General features: G+C 37.8%; 3 protein-coding genes across 3 annotated transcripts in view; 1 reads left to right on the top strand and 2 right to left on the bottom strand.

The window, feature by feature from the left end:
• The window catches only part of LOC119647937, a 504,053-nt gene that overhangs the window by 352,634 nt on the left and 131,553 nt on the right, over positions 1 to 19,866 (bottom strand). The gene's annotated exons all lie outside the window — the stretch shown is intronic.
• LOC119648595 lies at positions 13,362 to 16,947 on the top strand. Its single transcript, XM_038050364.1, has 2 exons — positions 13,362 to 14,260; positions 14,325 to 16,947. Exons 1-2 carry the CDS (start codon positions 13,488 to 13,490, stop codon positions 16,945 to 16,947), a joined length of 3,396 nt encoding a protein of 1,131 aa, XP_037906292.1. The 5' UTR covers positions 13,362 to 13,487.
• Positions 19,189 to 19,557, bottom strand: LOC119648593 (short-chain collagen C4-like). Its single transcript, XM_038050363.1, has one exon. The coding sequence runs from the start codon at positions 19,555 to 19,557 to the stop codon at positions 19,189 to 19,191; it is 369 nt and encodes a 122-aa protein (XP_037906291.1).

Here is a 19,866-nt window from a genome sequence, read left to right as displayed (position 1 = left end):
ATTAGTGCAAATATTGACACATCAAAATATCTACGATCTAAAGATTTGCTTCGTCACAGTCCAAAATCCAAAACGCTAAAATCGTTCTATCAACCTATTTGTTGAATATAAGTAAAGTTTAGTCATAGAAACTGTTTGACCTTTTGTAAATTAGACTTAAATGAAACTCAGGCCGCACATTAAGATTGTCATTCTAATGAAATTGATTAAATCTTTTATTCCCAAGTTTTCAAAATTTCTAAGATACTCATTCAATTTTAAATCAGGTCTAAAGCTTCTATTTTATTACACTCGTCCGCTAAACAAGCAAACAAACATTATGATATCACCTTGTCTGGAATGCGTTTCTTGACTTTTATTCTTCCCATCTTTAATCTTATGTTTTCCAAAGCGTTTAACTGTAATATATGCTAGTAAAAAAGTGTTTGTTTACGTTTGGATACCTCTTGATGATTTTTGCATAAACCAAAATCAGAGAATTTGATGCCCGATAGTCACGAAACCGCCAGAAAATAGCACTTTTGGCCTATTTTGAAAGTAAAAAATTATCTTCGCTTAGTCCATATTATAGTTTTATCTTAAGATCCAATTAAATTAATTAAAAAGACGTCATCCTGGTGAATTCGGGATTTGACCGCTTTTTGTGCAAAATTCCTCCTCATCAGATTCACATTCACTTCATGCATAAATATATTGGGGACTTTTATGGGTTATGCTTTTTTCTGGAGTGCTTGGCTTTAAAAAAGGTGAATATTGCACACTTTTCTGAAGAGAAGTTTGTATTCTAATTGATATGCACATCTTAACTACAATTTATGGCGTTTTTAGCTGAATAGATGTTCTGCTATTAAGGTACATTCCCATCCTATTCAGCTAAAGACCTTTGTTTCTTTTGGTTTGGGATTTTAATCGCTTCAGCAGATGCAGTTATAATTGAGTTACGTGACTAACCTTAAAAAGATATAAATGCACCAACTGGAATAGAACACCTTGATCGTGGTCCGTTAAATTGAAAATTATGACATGTAACCAGCAGTTCCCGTATCAGATGCAGTTAACTGGGAGAGAATAGATTGTGTGAATAAGTCAGAGTATTTAAAAGTTATAATATTATCTTTCGCGATTCTCCCGAAAAATGTAAACGGGTGGCCAATTTTTGTGGAACGGGAAAAAAGTTTTGGTGGGTCAATGCTTCTATTCGACAATTTTAGATGCTGAGTCGGTTGGACCATTTCAAAGAGTAAAGATTATGGAAATATTAACTTATAGTGATCACTCTGAGTTTTTGTTTATTTTTAGAATAAAAATTAATTGGGCCATAATGACCATTTTATTGCTTGATGTTACGATGTCATGGTGACCACCATGGTAACGCACGATTTTGTTGTTTTGTAGAAAAAAATATTTCTTTTCGTTTATTATCTTTTAATTTTTAAAATTTGATTGAAATGAATTTATTCTGTAGAGTGGATTCAGATAGGTCGTTTTTTTAGAGAGCTCGTATGATGACGTTTTTGCATTGATCGGAAGGAGGCATATGCTTCAGTGGCTCATCAGCATCTAGCCATTGTGCTGATTGGCGACGATTGTCATATAATATCCACCTTTTATCACATGTCACTATTCTGTGCAAAAAGGGATCGGTTCTGTTGCGGGTGAGTAGAGAACTGCAAATTTCCATTCGAAGCGCCATGTTTTGCTCCGTAAGGGCATGTGAAACTCATTTGTCGAGCTTTCACCTTTCCAAGTTGTTGCAAGTGCCGGAAAACTGCCGAATAGTGTACGCCCAGTTTCTTTGCAATGTCCCTCACAGACTGACGCAGCTCGTCGTTGTTAATTGATGGTCCTCGATGTCCACGTAGCTCACTTTGAAGGTTTACGTCGTCTGACCGGAATTTTTCGAACCACCGCCGTGTAGTTCGTTCGGTTTCCGTATCAGCTCGAAATGCGTTGTTAATGTTCTTGGTCGCTTCCGCCGCTTTATGACCGAGTTTGAACTCATACAGAAAAAGTATACGTTCTTGGCCCTTTTCCATCCTTTTTTTCCTTTCTACTCCCTGTTATCCCAATGATGGTCAAAACTCATCATATAAAGGATCATTACGTTATCCACGCCTTAGATTGGGACAAATTCACGTGAAATACATAACTCTGACCTTCAATAACTTTGTTAATAATGGTTGGATTTTTTTCGAATTTTTCAAAATTGTGTATCGCATTTTAACTTATGATGAACGTCTAGGATACACGTAAAGGCGGGTTAGTTAGTGTGTATTAGTTTCGGAAAGTAGTAATTGAACCCTTTCATTTGATACCTGCCATGACCATATTCTGTGAAAAAAAAAATGTGCACCCTCCTTTCACATGTATGTGGAGCCCCCTTCCTCATCAGGCCATAATTTTCGAAATCAAGCAACTTACTAAAATAAATTGTTTCCGGAAGACAGCTGTATCAGGTTTCAAGAGGAAACTTTCAAAGACTCCTGGCTTGGATAGTATCCCCAAAAAGTCCTTAAGGCAGCAGTGAATATGATGCCAAATATGATTACCGAGGTATTTACCATACCTCGTGAGGAGGGAGCATTGCCCACAGAGGGGAGAGGGGTGATTCTCATACCCAAGCCAGGCAAACCTCTGGGTGAACCATCATCATACAGACCTATATGCCTTCTAAATAATACTGGCAAATTATTTGAACGAATAATCTTCAAAAGTTTACATCCGATTGCCGAAGGCAGTCTCTTTAAAAACCACTTTGGATTTCGAAAAAAAAATATCTACGATCGATGCGGTTAACCTAGTGGCTAATATAGCTAAAGCCGCCCTCGAAGAGGACAAATGCTGTGCAGTGATAACACTTGACTTAAAGAATGCCTTCAATTCCGCCAGATGGAGCAAAATACTAGTGGCCCTAATTAAATTTGGAGGGCCGAGGTACCTGGTGCGAATTATTGGCGTCTATTTAATTGATTTAGATAAAGGAGTTTAATTTTACCAAACAACATGCGGAATTCCACAAGGGTCCATCCTAGGACCACCCTTGTGAAAAATTTTGTATAACGGAGTGCTGACGTTAGAACTCCCTACCGGCGTGGTTACTATCGGCTTTGCAGACGACATTGGGCTGACGGTTGTTAGACGCCTCCACGAAGAAATTGAGATTTACACCAATGAAACAGTTTACGACATTAAGTCTTGGCTGGAGAATGCAGACTCATCGCTTGCAAAACATAAGGCAAAAGTGTTACTTATCACTACGCAAAGGAAACGTACGTTTATGAAGATCAAATTAGGGACATCGACAATACATAATGATTGAGAAGAGACTACGTTTCAATTTGCATGAGTAGAGTGCAGCAACTAGGGCATATAACGCCGGAATTCTGCTGGCGAGAATGTTACCGAATGTAGGTGGCCCAAGGCCGAGCCGTCGAAAAGGAAGTAAATAGAAGAAAAATTGGAATTGCATATCGCATAACTGCAGTGCAAACATGTTGCGCCTATCTAACAATATCCTACGGCCTGCGTGATAGCAGGGATGATCCCAATTGGCATTCCGGCGATAGAAGGACAACGTCTTTATAATCGAAGCTGTTTAACCGAGCCACGGCGAAGTGGGTTTCAACCTAAAGCAACTTTTGAGCGGACACGGAAGTTATCGAGCATACCTCTATGATGTGTGTGCCCGGACATCGCAGACAACGCAGAGCACGTGTTATTTTAATGCCCGAGTTTCTCAGTTAAAAGAGTCCAAAAAACAGTGTGAACGAAGCGGCCCGCAGATGTTAAATGCTCCTTTATATAATTCGCAGAACACGACATGTATGCGAGTTATATTGAGCGTAAATCTGCCCATACTTTGGGCCAAAACTTGGCCTGAGCTGAACACCTTTTTTATTATGGAGTCCATAGTCCTCATCCACTTAATGTCGGATCGGACCAAATGAGGAGCAACTTACTCATTATTTTTTTGGTCCACGAATGTCAACCCGTGAATCAGTAAACTGTGGCTATTTCAAGAAATCCATATGAGCGAAAATATGCCTACTTAGAAACAAGTTGAAAACCGGAAGTTTGCCGCCCCAGGTTTGTCTTGTCTAAAAAAATATTTGAATGTCGAAGTATCACTTTCATGTAGGCACTGCAATGTGTGGGCCGCTTAGGGGAGATTCACCCGACCTCCACACCAAAGTAGCGCAGCACAATTTACCACGACTGAGCAACTCCAAACTCATCCGGCTTGTCGGTAGCAGGATAACAGCCAGCAGTTCGGGGTAGGAACCCGGCTCGAATCGGTCTACAGCCAGCTGCCGGCCGTGTTGGTCGTTATTATTAATATTAAAACAAAAAACTCTAACAGTGTATCTTAATTATAAAACAAGGAACTGTCTTTTTGTTACGCAATTTCTCTAGACTTAGAATTAAATTGAATTGATTTAAATGAAAATAAATAAATTAAAATTGTTTAATTAATAATTGGTGACCCACCCACTAAGCGGTTCACACATTGCAGCGCCTGCACTAGAGGTCAAATATTACAGGTGTTTAAAGTTTTCCAAAAGATTCTCCATCTTTGTGGCCATTTTCCTAGCACCTAGACACACCAACGTAAATACCAACCTCCTCTAAACTAGAGATAACACAAATTAAGCTCCTTTTCTCGAAATTCTGGTGGAGCAATGGCCATATACTACTATTTGCGCAATACAATATTGATCGGGAATATCTTCATTTCGGTCGTAAAATTCACGTTTGCAAATTCAGAAGATTCATTAACACCAATAAAAGCGGGTGCTAAACCATAAGAGATATAATAGGACTCGGTGGAGTCAGCTACAAAAGAGGTGGCAGTGGGAAGGATAATACAAGTAATACCTAATTGTAGAGACACATACAAGCTAGTTGAAAATAAAAAGAATAAAAAATGGAGAACCTTTCGGAACGCCAAAAGTTGCTTCAATTTTAATTTGTTGTCAAAATGCCAAGTATAAGGCGTAGACAAAATGATGGGATTCTGAAAGAAGATACCAATTGGAACTCAAATTGGGGCTGGGGAAATGAGTGTTAAGAGAAGTGAAGGGGACAAATCGGTTCGAAGTCATATTGGCGCTGGAGGGAAGAGAGCTTGACAGAAATAAAGCAACCCGTTACTAAGTTTCTGCCAGCACCACGCTGAGTGAACTCAAGGAGGTGCTTACATATGACAGCAGTAAGTGAGTGAGTTTAAACACAACTGATACAGTAGCAAGTACATAGGTTCAAAGTAGCTAGCAAGCCCGGATCAATCGAAAAAAAATTAACTAATGAAATAAATACTTACAGGAGGAGGTTGAACGAAATATCTTTTGAATGAATTCCTTAATACATTGATTTGCGATAGGTTTCGGTACGTTAATGAAAATTCTAACCACAATAACCATCTACATATGCGCTCTGAATTTTGGGGGGAAGGCAATAGGCAGGTAGCCTACATGACCAAAATAAGTAAGTTACGAAGATGGTATGTAAAGGCAAAGGATGGGGCATGTATTCTGGTTGCATCATTATAATAGACAGATAATACCCCGAAGATATCTTCCAGCACGGCAGATACTCGATGACGAAAACATGCATATTCTATACAAGACGAGTCAGTTACTCTGACTTGGGGAGTATATTATATTCATCTCACTGCTATCCTCAATGGAGTAAATTTTTGAATGAGTTTCTTTGCTTTTTAGTAAGAAGTTACTATTTTAACTGAGTGATTTAAAGAAGTACTTACTGCTTAACCCTCCGCCTAAGTAAAAAGAATAAAATGCTAACTTTCACGTTCATTGTCGTACAGAAACGTTGGCTTTTATTCAACTTTCCAATCGAAAGTTATACAGAAAACGGGCCTCGTTTTTACATGTTCTCGATTAATTGCGAAACATCTCACTCTGAATTTTTAGTATTTGATGCAAGGGGCACATTGTCAAGCAGAGATGTTTATGATAAAGAGTAGGGCAAGACGGATAACTTCATAATATTGAATATTAATGGAAAAATCCATAATTTTGCTGCAGTAGTTAAATTTTGAATAAAAAAATAAGTTTATCCAAATAAAAACTGAAGACGGATTCACGATTTGGTACCAGGGCAAAGGGAACTTGCCAGGTGCTGTTTCACCTCTGCTCTGGGAGCACCGTGACCGAAGCGGTTTGTATGTATTGAAAGACATCTCTAAGCTATCAACGTTTTTCTAGTTGATTCTAGTTGATATGAAAAGTTAGACCAATTTTGAGAAGTTCTTATTTGGTCCTTTCATTTGATAACAATAAGTTCAATCGTTTCCGGGTAAATAGGGTATGACAGATAAACAGATAAACGGACAGACAGACATTGAACGAGTTTTGTTATAGACAAAATCTTAAAAGGAAACCTAAAGCAGAGGATAATAGCTTGCATTTGCGTCCGTATTGCGTCTGTATCTATTTGTAACGGTAGAAATCAGATCTCTTTAACTCAAACGGTCCTTTCTCCTTTTCCCATTATTATTCGACTATATGAAAACTAAAAGCTAATGTTGTGCTGCACTGGTATCACGGTTAATCTGGAGAGCTGCTCCATAGCGTGTGCCATGATATTTTGAATTTTCTTATTATTGTGCTAATCAACAGCAGAAGTTGCCAATAAAAAGAATGTTTTTAGAAACATACATCTTTCGATGCTTCGCTCAAAAAGGTCTCATCCATAACCAGGTGAAGCGGTACAAGTAGCATTTTACAACAGCTCTTAACCGTACAACATCGATTAAAGTTCTACTTCTGTTGTGCAAACAGGAGATTCTTCTCGAAATAAAAGTGGAATTAATTGTATAACGAAAGTGGTTTAACGTAGTAAAGTCACCGGAAGGGACCTTCCAGCAGACCTGTTCACCGCAACATTGCAATTTTTGTGGAATTAATCCTTGGAACCGGAGGTTTCCGAGAAATGGCACCTGTCTTGTGTGTGCAATTGGATGTGCATTTGGCTGATTGCTGCCGCCGCAAATATAATAGCTAAAACAATCTTAGCACTTATCAGAAAACACTTTGAAAGCTAAATCGACAAAGAACAGGCTGGTTTCTGATCTCGATCCTTCTATGATTGCCGATTGGTTCAATGGGTGATGCCATCTTTTATCGAGCTCCTCAGCGAGTCATGAATAGGAAGATAATCCCCAACAAAACCAAGGCTCTTGATTTGATGGATCATCGTACCCTTCCTAACTATCTTAGTAGAATTGTTTCTGTTAAGGGTGGTACAAAAGTCGATATTATCCAATGCCTTATCAGCGACAAATTCACCTTCACTCTTTTGCATAAAATCCGAAAATACTAGCACCTTCAGACCATCACCCGGCGAATAATACATGAATATGAATCACCAATGTTCTCGAAAGCTCAAACCCCATTTTGACATTTGTCAACGTTGAGGTACCCTGGCCTGCCGCAGGCGAGTTAAAAAACGATGTTCTTATTTAGTCCAGGTGCCGCTAAACACCATGATTAGAAGACGCAAATGGAACTGCATAAGTCACACTTTAGCTGTTACGTGTTAGCTTCACCGTAAAATGAAATCTACTACCCGATGTCACCCGATGAATGAGCCGTCCTAGAAACATGCTGTATAGAACAGCGGGGGTGGGTATAAGCACGGTGGTTCTGGAAGAGGGGGGGGGGGGTTAATGTGACTGACATACAAGGAAAAAATGAAAGTAAAATAATCAATACAATATAACACGGAATTTTTCTAATTTATCAATTATTTAATTACAAGAACGCTTTTGTTGTTATATCCTATCCTTAATGGTGATTATCATTATACACAGATATCTAAGTACCTCTTCGGAGTGCTAACATGTAATCTGATATCTCCTCAAAAAATTGTATTTTTGCATTACCTGGAAAAAAAATAAATTAGTTAATTAAAATATGTTTCATTGCAATAATTAGGAAAGATACAAATGTTTATACTAACAAAGAGGAGTTATAATATTTTTATAACCACGCTCAGTTGTCAATAACAGAAGGAAACACTAAAATAGGTGCAAATCTGGATGTGGTGGTGTATTTAAAAAAGATGACGAGGGAGACAATGTAGAAGTTGTTGCTAATCTTATTAGGAACAGGAAAAAATACTAGGATTTAATGTGTTAATTATTTTTATATCATCTTGCATGGACCATTTGGGTTACTCCATATATTAGACTTGCATTAAGGTTCACGATAAAACCAACTCAGTTCTAAGGTAAAAACTCATGCATAACACTTTATCTTTCGTGGTTCGCCTTACGCTTCAAATAAGTAACTCTAGAAAAATAAATTCGATTTGATATCCTTCAATATTCAGCTTAGATAATTAAAGTCAATTAAAAAAATTTATAATTCTCATATCTTGGGATCTATTTAGTAAACACAAGTTGTTAAAATTATGCAGCATGGGTATTTTTTATGTCCGCAAGTGTATAAAAACTTTACTCAGTAAAAAATCGGGAAAAAATTATACTACAAAATCACGGACTTGAAGGAAAACCCAATTTTTGGGAAAGTTTGACGATTTAGTTGCAAATATATGAGGAAGAAGGATATCTGACAAATATAAAGTAGTCAAACAGGTGGAACCATAATAAAGCTCGGCAGAGAGGTGAAAAATCCCCAGATATATTTAACCAGTGGTCATTGTATAGCATTTGTACGTAAATATGTAAATTTTATTTAAATCAGGTTTTCTGAATGCTTCTATTATTAGATCGGTGTATCTCTTCTAAACGACATATTTGGAATTAGTCTCCGCTTGTTGTAAATTTCTTATTCGACTTGTAGGTGCTTATTGACTGCGGGAAAATAATGCAAAAGTGTATAAATGTAAACATATAATGATGCAGTTTACAAAATCCTCGATTGGGGAAGCAAAGTTTTCTGAACTGACCTCTAGATGAATCTTAATAGGGATCAGAAAGAATCAGGTCAGTGAAACAAACAAGAAGAAGGTGTACGCTTCGGGTATAAAGGTTTTATGTTCATCCTGTCTGAGAAATTTCCTATGTACGTTTTTCCATTCGCCAACAGTTAAAAATTCAAAACATTCCTTGATATATCCAACTCCCCCGTTCATAAAAATTCACTTCATATGATGATGACGTCGTGCATGTCGTAGATTACGGTAAATTCACGTGAAATGCAAAATTTTGGCCTTCAATACTTTGTTAATAATAGTTGGGTTTTCTCTAAACTTGTCAAATTTGTGTATTATATTATTACTTGTAATGATATTTTGTACTAGGATGGACTTAAGAGGGCATTTGGGTAAATTTCTAAAATATAATAATATTTTATTATTAAGTAGTAAGATTTGAAAGTATATTGGAATAAAATGTATTTTGAGGCCTAGATTGTGAATTTTTTCAGATTTTTCGGCTAGAAACGCTCCGAGAACTAAACGTGTTATATTATTGGGGGCATACACTTTCAGCCTTTACTTCCTATTGTTTCACTCAATATAAGAAATGAACCCAGTTTCGAAAAGTACTAATTTAGGCCTTTCATTTGATATACCGTATGATCATATTCTGTGAAAAAATGCACACCCCCCTTTCGCATGTATGGGGAGCACCCCATCCCAATAGAAAATGGCGCCATTATATGCTATATGTGAAGGGATTCACAGACCACATATCGTCACTAAATTTCGTAACAATAGCCTCAGCCGCTTCTGAATAAACCGAGTGTGGCAGACAGACATTAAATCGATTCTAATAAGGTTTTGTTTCATACAAAACCTTAAAAAGGCTCTACCAAAAAGTTTCTTGCTCCTGATTGATTTCGACAGTGCGCATGTATACGAGCATAGTGTTCCCTATACGAAAGGCTTAAATTTTATAGTAGCCAGAGACCCAAGATTACCCATAACAGCGCTGAATTGGGAGAACATTTTGGAAAATAATACCATACTAAGAATAAAAAGAAGTAGCACCTCTCTCATTTAGCAAGAAGATAGATGATCATGGCTTTTCGGGCTTGATAATTCCCCTATATTAATGTACTGAAGGAGAAAAAGACGATAAGCAGGGAAGTGACACAGAAAATACAAATGGAATCTCCTCAAGATATTTAAGGCCAATAAATCGTAAAAGTGACTGGGAAAACAAACTGCAATAGGAGTTTCAGTAAACCTAATTTGCGATGTATGTATAATAATGATCATGGATCTTGTTTGGAATTCGGTTCACCGTGGTCGCGCAAACTGGAGGTTAAAAATACTAGACAAACTGGGGCTGGCTTCAACGCTATTTGCCTATGTTAGCTATCTATGTAACTGGGACCAATTGAAAGTTACCTTTCAAAATAATGTCTGTAGTATGAAATAGACCATGAGCCGAGAAAATTCATTTTTCGCCGGAGAAGTTGCTCAAAGTTCTGTGTTGCCTCCTCCTTTGTGAAACATGGAGTCTCAGTAGGGAGTATTCGCAACTGACGTCTCTTTTACCTCATATGACAGCATGGCGCGTCCTATAGGATCCTCTTCCGATCTTTTAAGTTGCTGACTGTTTGTTGTATTTAAACTATGTGAGTTCCACGGGGAATAAGGAGGGAGGGATCATAAAATTAAATGATTAAACTAAGCTGAAATCATTTAATAATGATCGACTATTTAGACTTAAACTGTTGAACAACAAAAATAGTAAAAATTAAAAAAAGCGGCGAAATATAACGAAAGAAAAGTAAAAATATTACTAACCTGAGTAGTAGAAGTAGTAGTAAAAATACTACAATTGTTTGGAAATTGAAAAAATAAAATGATAAATGATACTAAAATGGTCTGGTAGCTAAATTGGGCAATCAGTTCGGTTGAACCGTTACAGTGACAGTATACGAATTGTGGCTTCCTCCGATTACGTCGTTAGGGGCAGAAAGGTAGTGGTACCGTCGGGAGAACCCAACAAGGACACAGGCGGGTGAGATGGTATACCATGTGTGCAGAAAGGGAAAACTCGTGTGGACTCTCGACCAATTGTTTCGTTTTGCAAAGGCAGCCCAACATCAGGTATTGATTCGTTGCACCAAACTTCAATCACAAATTGATGAACAGCTTAGAGGTCGTCTTTACCTTTAACCGATTCAGCGGTAATTCAATTAGCTCCAGTCAACTTATGATTGTTAAGTCGATAAATTTTACGACTCTCAATATGCCCATACGGTCGGAAATCATATTTTCTCTTTTCTTTCAACAGAATGAAAATCGATTTGCTGACTTGTTCATAGAACATCCGGGCGGGGGGGGGGGGGGAGTAGTATAAATATGTATGTTCTAATCCACTTTCATATAAAAATCTTGCGGTTTTGAGACGGCATGTATGTTCGAATCCAGTTTCATATGAAAATGTTGTGGTTAGGGGCGGCCGGTTTGGCGCGTGCCGGGGGCGACTTTTAGGGAAGCGTAGTTCGTTGGGCGCCGTCCGCGGGGGTTCGGGGATCCTCGTTCCGGGCCGGGGCGGGTTTTGTTTAGGTATTGGTCGGTTCGTTGACCGTTGTTTTGAACTCCCTACAGTAGTATAAATATGTATGTTCTAATCCACTTTCATATAAAAATCTTGCGGTTTTGAGACGGCATGTATGTTCGAATCCAGTTTCATATGAAAATGTTGTGGTTAGGGGCGGCCGGTTTGGCGCGTGCCGGGGGCGACTTTTAGGGAAGCGTAGTTCGTTGGGCGCCGTCCGCGGGGGTTCGGGGATCCTCGTTCCGGGCCGGGGCGGGTTTTGTTTAGGTATTGGTCGGTTCGTTGACCGTTGTTTTGAACTCCCTACAGTAGTATAAATATGTATGTTCTAATCCACTTTCATATAAAAATCTTGCGGTTTTGAGACGGCATGTATGTTCGAATCCAGTTTCATATGAAAATGTTGTGGTTAGGGGCGGCCGGTTTGGCGCGTGCCGGGGGCGACTTTTAGGGAAGCGTAGTTCGTTGGGCGCCGTCCGCGGGGGTTCGGGGATCCTCGTTCCGGGCCGGGGCGGGTTTTGTTTAGGTATTGGTCGGTTCGTTGACCGTTGTTTTGAACTCCCTACAGTAGTATAAATATGTATGTTCTAATCCACTTTCATATAAAAATCTTGCGGTTTTGAGACGGCATGTATGTTCGAATCCAGTTTCATATGAAAATGTTGTGGTTAGGGGCGGCCGGTTTGGCGCGTGCCGGGGGCGACTTTTAGGGAAGCGTAGTTCGTTGGGCGCCGTCCGCGGGGGTTCGGGGATCCTCGTTCCGGGCCGGGGCGGGTTTTGTTTAGGTATTGGTCGGTTCGTTGACCGTTGTTTTGAACTCCCTACAGTAGTATAAATATGTATGTTCTAATCCACTTTCATATAAAAATCTTGCGGTTTTGAGACGGCATGTATGTTCGAATCCAGTTTCATATGAAAATGTTGTGGTTAGGGGCGGCCGGTTTGGCGCGTGCCGGGGGCGACTTTTAGGGAAGCGTAGTTCGTTGGGCGCCGTCCGCGGGGGTTCGGGGATCCTCGTTCCGGGCCGGGGCGGGGCGGGGCGGGGCGGGGCGGCGTGCGTTTTTGTTGTTGTTGGATGTCATGTGCGTATTGCTTGGGTGATGGGGAATTGCTTATCAGGTTGGCATATTTGGGAGCGTGTGAATATTAGACCGCAGGTGAATATGTAGTAAGTTTGAAAATGATGGTTTTTTCTAGATTTTAAATGTACTTGGCTGATTTGTTTGTTGTTGTTGCTGAGGTTGCTGATAAGAGGCGATCGTTTGGGTGCCATGTGCTAATTGTTTGGGTGACGGGAAATCGCTTATCAAGTTGATGTATATTAGGGACTGTGTGAATATTAAACCGCAGGTGAATATATTGTAAGTTTGAAAGTGATGGTTTTGTAGATTAAAATGTACTCGGGCTGATTTTCTTGTGGTTACTGATAAGTGGTAATCGTTGGAGTACCATGTCCGTATTGCTTGGGGTGATGGAAATCGCTTATCAAATAAACTAATATAAATAGTTGAGTTACGTTAATTTCTAACGAATTCGCGCAAGTCAATACGGATGAACGAACGAACTAGAAAAAAACTGATTGTGTGCTGCCGTCGGTATAAATTGGAATTTGCGTGTTAAGTTACGTGAAGTTATAATAATAATAAAGATAAAAGTGATTTTGCGTGTGTGTGTCTGGCTGTGTTTGTGTTGCCGCGCGTACAAAGTGTTTGTAGACAATAAAAACAACAAAAAACTGATTGATTGATTGATTGATTGTTATCGGGGGGTTATAAAACTTTTTTTCGTAAAATTTATTAACTATTAACTAAATCTATTAACTATGTATTGTGAATTTTGTAAAATTGAGGTAGGGAGTTCGTCGTGGCAGTTTCATCTGCGAACAAATTCGCACAAGCGAAACGCGACCGAGGCAATTGATGCCAACCTGAAAAGAGTGAAAGGTTGTTTTGGTAACCGGATCGAAACCCTGGTATACGAAAACATGGACGAGGCTCTTTTGAATGCTACAGAGTTTTTAAAGAGGATGGAGGCTCCTTTGATGGAATACCTTCGTAATGCGTTAGAGCAGCGCATGGCATTCAAATTTAATATTGAACTTTTCGCGGAGTTTATAAAAATAATGGATGAGGACAGTGAAAGTGTTGTGAGCATCAAGTCTTTCAATACCAAAATGCATGCAATATTAAGTGCTAATGAGATAGAGCCCGCGTTTAACAATATGACGGCTCAAATAGTGGAAAAAATGGAAGGGTTTCAGGAGAAGGACAGTGGATGGGCTTTATTGAGGTTAACGCATTGCGAATTAAACCTAAATGAGTTCAAACCACTGCGGGGAACGAATTTTATTCCATCCCCAAAGTATATAGCCCAAAAACGTGCATGTGTGAATGTAAGAAATAAAGATATTTATTGCTTCAAGTGGAGCATCATTTCTGCCCTATACCCCGTGAACACTCACTTGGAAAAAACATCATCATATGAAATCGATGATATCACAGATAGTGTAATAGTGCTAAAAAATGGACGAATTATAAACTTTTGGGGGCTTGATTTCCCCCTTAAAGTGAAAGACATTAGTGTGTTCGAGGAGCTGAATCCCTCAATCAGCATCAATTTATTCGGGTATGATTCAGAAATGAAAAAGATTGTGGGTCCCTATCACCTGTCGAAGGAGGAAAAGGTGCACCACATCAACTTGCTGCTGCTGCAATTTGGAGAAAAAAACCACTACATTTGGATTAAAGATATGTCAAGGTAAGAGAATATAACAGATTAGTCTTTCTTTCAGAGCCTTTCATATATTTTATTTTTTTCTTAGATTAATACGAGAGCAACAAACATCGCACTGCTCAAAAATATTTATATGTAACAAATGTCTTCAGCATTTCTATTCAACTGAAAAGCTGAAGAGTCATGAAAACGATTGCAGCAAAATTGTCACGAAAATGGTGTCCCCGGAGAAATCAACGTTGGAGTATAGACATTTCGAGAGGCAAATAGATGTGCCTTTTGTAGTCTATGCAGATTTCGAATGTCTACTTCAAGATATTCAAAGTTGTCAGCCGGATCCAGCATCAGCGTCAACAACAACTCTTCAAGAGCATATACCGTGTGCTTTTGCTTACTATATTAAGTGTTGTTACAATTCTAATTTAGATAGGTTTAGAATATACAAGGGACCAGATTCTCCTAAAAAATTTATTAATTCGTTAGTATCTGATTTAAAATGGCTCTATATAAATCATATTCAGAAACCCAAATCGTCAAATACTTTGACTTTAGATGAGGAAAAAACGCAAAGAGAAGCAACTCTATGTTGCATTTGTAAGAAAACGCTGGATAGTGATAGAGTTCGCGAACATTGCCACTTTACCGGAAAGTATAGAGGTCCGGCTCATAGCTCATGCAATCTTTTGTTTCAGATTCCTAAATTCTTCCCAATTCTATTTCATAACTTTTCAGGGTATGATTGTCATTTGTTTGTCAAGGAGCTGGCAAGCATTGATGGAGATATTTCAATAATACCCATTAATAAGGAACTGTACGTGTCGCTTTCCAAAAAAATACCCCTTAATGATTCTGAAACCATTGAATTAAGATTTTTGGATTCGTTCAGATTCATGCATAGCAGTCTTGATGCACTCGTAAACAATCTGGCTCATAAAGATTTGAAAACTGTTTCAGGGGTATATGGAGATGGCGAAAAATTCAGTCTTCTTACGCGAAAGGGTGTGTTTCCTTATGAATATATAAACTCTTGGGATCGACTTAATGAAACTTCTCTACCATCTCGAGAGAAATTTTTCAATAAGATGTCAAACACTGAGTGCAAAGAAGCAGATTATCAACATGCGCTCAATGTTTGGAAGCAATTCAATTGTGGTGTTATGTGGGACTATTTGGAGTTGTATCTGAAAACAGATGTTTTGCTTCTAACAGATGTTTTTGAAAACTTTCGAAATGTTTGTAAAAATATATATGGACTTGATCCTTGTCAATATTATACGACTCCTGGCTTATCATGGGATGCCATGCTTAAAATTACATCCATAAAACTGGAGCTTCTTACAGATATCGAAATGCATCACTTTGTGAAAAGAGGAATTAGGGGGGGTATTACGCAATGTTCGCATCGCCATTCAACTGCAAATAATAAATATATGAAAAATTATAAAGAAGAGGATCCTTCCAAATATTTAATGTATGTAGATGCTAATAATCTATACGGATGGGCAATGTCACAGCCGCTTCCCTATGCTGAATTCAAGTGGGTTGAAAATATAGTTGATTTTGATGTTTTGAATATTGCAGCAGATTCGGATATTGGATACATATTGGAAGTTGATTTGGAGTATCCAATATCAAAACATGATGAGCACAATGATTTGCCATTATGTCCAGAAAATAAAATCCCGCATAATTCGAAAACTAACAAACTGATTGTGGATTTAACAGACAAGCAAAAATATGTTATCCACTATCGGAATCTGCAGCAATGCATTCAAAATGGTTTGAAACTGACTCGCATCTACAGGATTTTACAGTTTAAACAATCCAGTTGGTTGAAGGAATATATCGATTTAAATACCCATTACAGGAAAATGAGTAAAAATCCTTTCGAGAAAAATTTTTTCAAACTTTTGAATAATGCAGTTTATGGCAAAACCATGGAAAACGTTGACAAAAGAAAGGACGTAAAAATTGTTACCGATTGGGAGAGTCGAGGCAGACATTCAGGCGCTCGAGTGCTTATTTCAAAACCCAATTTTCACAGCGCAGCTGTATTTACACCAAACATGGCAGCTATCCAAATGGATAGAGTATTTACTTGTTACGACAAACCAATTTACTTGGGATTTACTGTGCTTGATCTATCCAAACTGAAAATGTATGATTTTCACTATCATTATATGAAACCTAAGTATAATGATAAGCTCATTCTAAATTACATGGATACGGACAGTTTCATTTACACTATCGAAACGGAAGATGTGTACAAAGATATTTTGTCTGATATTGATACACAATTTGATACATCAGAATATGCTATCGATAATATATATAATATTCCTCAAAAAAATGCTAAAGTCTTGGGTTTGATGAAAGATGAAAATAATGGAAAGATAATGACAGAATTTATAGGATTAAGATCTAAAATGTATTCATTTAGCGTAGAAAATGACGGTTTTGTTAAAAAAGCCAAAGGAGTTAAGAAAATAATAATGGATGGTTTAAGTTTAGATGATTATCGGGATTGTCTATTTAGAAAAAAAATATTTAGAGGTAGCATGTTTATATTTAGGTCTAAGATGCATAATTTGTATACAGAATGTATTAATAAAATTGCATTAAACTATTTAGATGATAAGCGATTCATAAGAGAGGACGGGGTTAGGACATATGCTTGGGGACATTTTAATATAAGAATGGATGTAAACTAGAATAAAATGATTCATATGATAATAATAAATAAATGTAGACTAGAAAAAAAAGTTTTCTTTCTCTCTCTCTTTTTATGGAATAGGAGCAGCCGAAAGGGTAGGTAATTTCAATCGTTCAGAGCAGTATAAATAGATCTCATGATGGTAAATATACAATTAGTTGGTTTTCGCAAATCGATTGGAATAGAATGAAGTTTTTAGATATACTTCTTGTGTTAGGTTTTGGTGTGCCTTTTCTTTTAGGTAGCCCATTACCAGTGGTGAATCTTAATACCAACGAAAGTACAAACAATTTAGCGTTTAATCTCGTGCTACCTGATAACAATACAGCGCAAGTGACATTATCTTTTCGACTTATGACTGTTAGTACAGTTTCAACAGAAACGAACACGTCGTTTCAAAATGATGCCGATGTTGCTATTTCATCATCATCATGGCTGACGTCGACGTCAACAACAACAACAACAACAACAACAACAGAACCGTCTAGAAGATATGTTACAGTCGATGAAGCAATAGAAGGATTTCGGCAAGCTTTGATTAAGAAGGAAATGGAAATAGCTGGAATTATCGAGAGCGAAAATATTTTTTACAGGCACTTTAAATTAGAGTTTGATGATGACAAAATTTTAACAGTTCGATGTACATATGATAGCAACTATTCCATGCGCTCACTGAAAATCGCATGTTATGAATACCATGAGTTCGAAACCGAAAGAATACTCAGTAATGGCGAGGTTGAGTATATAAAACAGGCAGATCCAGACTATAGGAGCAATATAGAATTTCTGGACTTGAAGAAAATGAAGCAAACCTATTCTATGAGTATTGCTTGAACCGCGAACCTGTGCACAACGAATTAAAAAAATGGCGACGACGAATAAAAATAACAACGATGTGGACGACGACCTTCAACGTTCTATTGAGGAGTTGAAACAATTTTTTTGTACCAACAGATTGCTAATTCTTACGGAGCACTTTAACCAATTTATAAGCAGCTATACGTTTTTGAAACCATACGCTGAAATGTCGCAGAAAGTCAGCCAATTTGGAAAACATTACGTGAGCTGCCCGTGGGCATATGACGATGCAAAATGCGGACCAGACACTTGTGAATGTTATAGTGTTCGTAGGAGAATAAATGAAATGAAAAACCTTGTTCAGTTTTACAAAAGATTAACTAATAAATAAATTTTATTCTTCAATCAAAATTACAGTGTTTCATTGTGAATCTTAATATATCATATCCTTGGTATTTATCCAGGAATTGTGTTTCGTTGAGAACCCTAGCCACTTCACAAACGCTTGGTTACCTTTCCTTTTCAATATTTTTTCCACAAGATAAATTGATGGATGCTCAGCTTTCAATAGTTCAGGCTCATAAAAACCACCTTCAATTTTATTTCCTTCGTAATCTTCTAATAGATATGTAACGGGATTGGTAATACGAATTTCGCGAATCTTGAAAATTTCCGTGGTCCAATTGGGTGTGTAGCCCTTTTCAAATACATGCTTGTATTTACTGATTCGAACATGATCACCCACATTATATTTAAATGGACCCATCACCTTAATGTTGTTGTATACGGTAGACAGGAGTAATTTTTCATTGGAACTATTCACAGCAGACGGAGCCATTTTAATTGTTCGGTGTTTTTTATTATTGTAGGCGTCAACTATATCATCGACTTGATTGATCCACTTGTAGTTTCCATTCATACTAAACTCTTTCCACATCATATTCTTTAGGGTACGATTGAATCGTTCAACAATTGATGCCTTCAGTGGACTATACGTAGAATAATGGTTTATTTGATATTTTGTCATAACATTTTTAAAATGTTTGTTGTAGAATTCTTTTCCGTCGTCTGTTTGTAGGTTTTTAGGAATGCGTCCTCGTTGGAGAATCTGTTCAATTGCTATAGCAACTTCTTTACCCGTTTTTGTTTTGATGGAAGCCGTCCACGCAAACTTGGAAAACGTGTCGATGATCGTAAGAAGGAAACGGAACCCCGTATTGTCGCTAACATATGCTCCCATTTCAACTAAATCGGCCTGCCACAAGTCATCCAACCCTTTAATTATGACTCGTCGTCGGTTAAAATTTTTTCGAGCTGACCTATGTAATTCGTTTACTACTTGCCGTTTGCTCATTTTAGAATGAACTGAATTTCGTAATATGATTGATAGTTGTATTTGTTGTTGTTGTTTTCAAGGTATGACTTTGAACTGTCATCATCATTATAGTTTTGTAAGTTCGTCGATTTCAAGTTGAATTTGTCTGTCTATATATTCTTTGAGTTTCTCAATGTTAATATCAACGTAGTTCTTTGTAGAAGCATCAGCATCCTCAACGGGTTCTCCAAGATTCTTGAGTTGTTTGAATTTGATGTTGTAATCACCGCTTTCCGTTTTATTAAATCCCGCACCATGCAAACCTTGTAGGCCATCCTTACCAGGTTTTCCTTCCGGACCTCGGGGACCCGAGGGCCCCTGCTGACCTATAGGACCTTGGGGACCTTGAGGACCCGGGGGTCCTTGAAGTCCTTGCAAACCACGTTTTCCTCCTCCAGTATCGTTTGAAAATCGACCAAATTTATCAACACCCATTTAATAAATGATGTGAGCTGCGTGTTTATTCTATTATTTGTGATTCTTTCAATTCTTCAATGATTGATATAATTTCATTGTTATGATTATTGTGACCGGCTTGCTGTGACGCAATGAGTAACCGCAATCGACTTACTAGTTCATTGGGATCATCCCAATATATATAGTCAATTTGTTTGTTAGACGTTTCCATTAAATTAGGGTTTTTGCATTTAATATTAGGGGTTCGTGTTAACCCTTTTCCTTCTTTTCTATTTAACAATTTAGAAATTATTCTTGTATATTTAAAGCTTCGATTTCCATTGATTT

The sequence above is a fragment of the Hermetia illucens genome, chromosome 2, assembly GCF_905115235.1.
Source record: "Hermetia illucens chromosome 2, iHerIll2.2.curated.20191125, whole genome shotgun sequence".
Classification (NCBI taxonomy): domain Eukaryota; kingdom Metazoa; phylum Arthropoda; class Insecta; order Diptera; family Stratiomyidae; genus Hermetia; species Hermetia illucens.
Note: the sequence above shows the minus strand (reverse complement) of the source record. Positions and strands in the feature narration are given on the sequence as shown.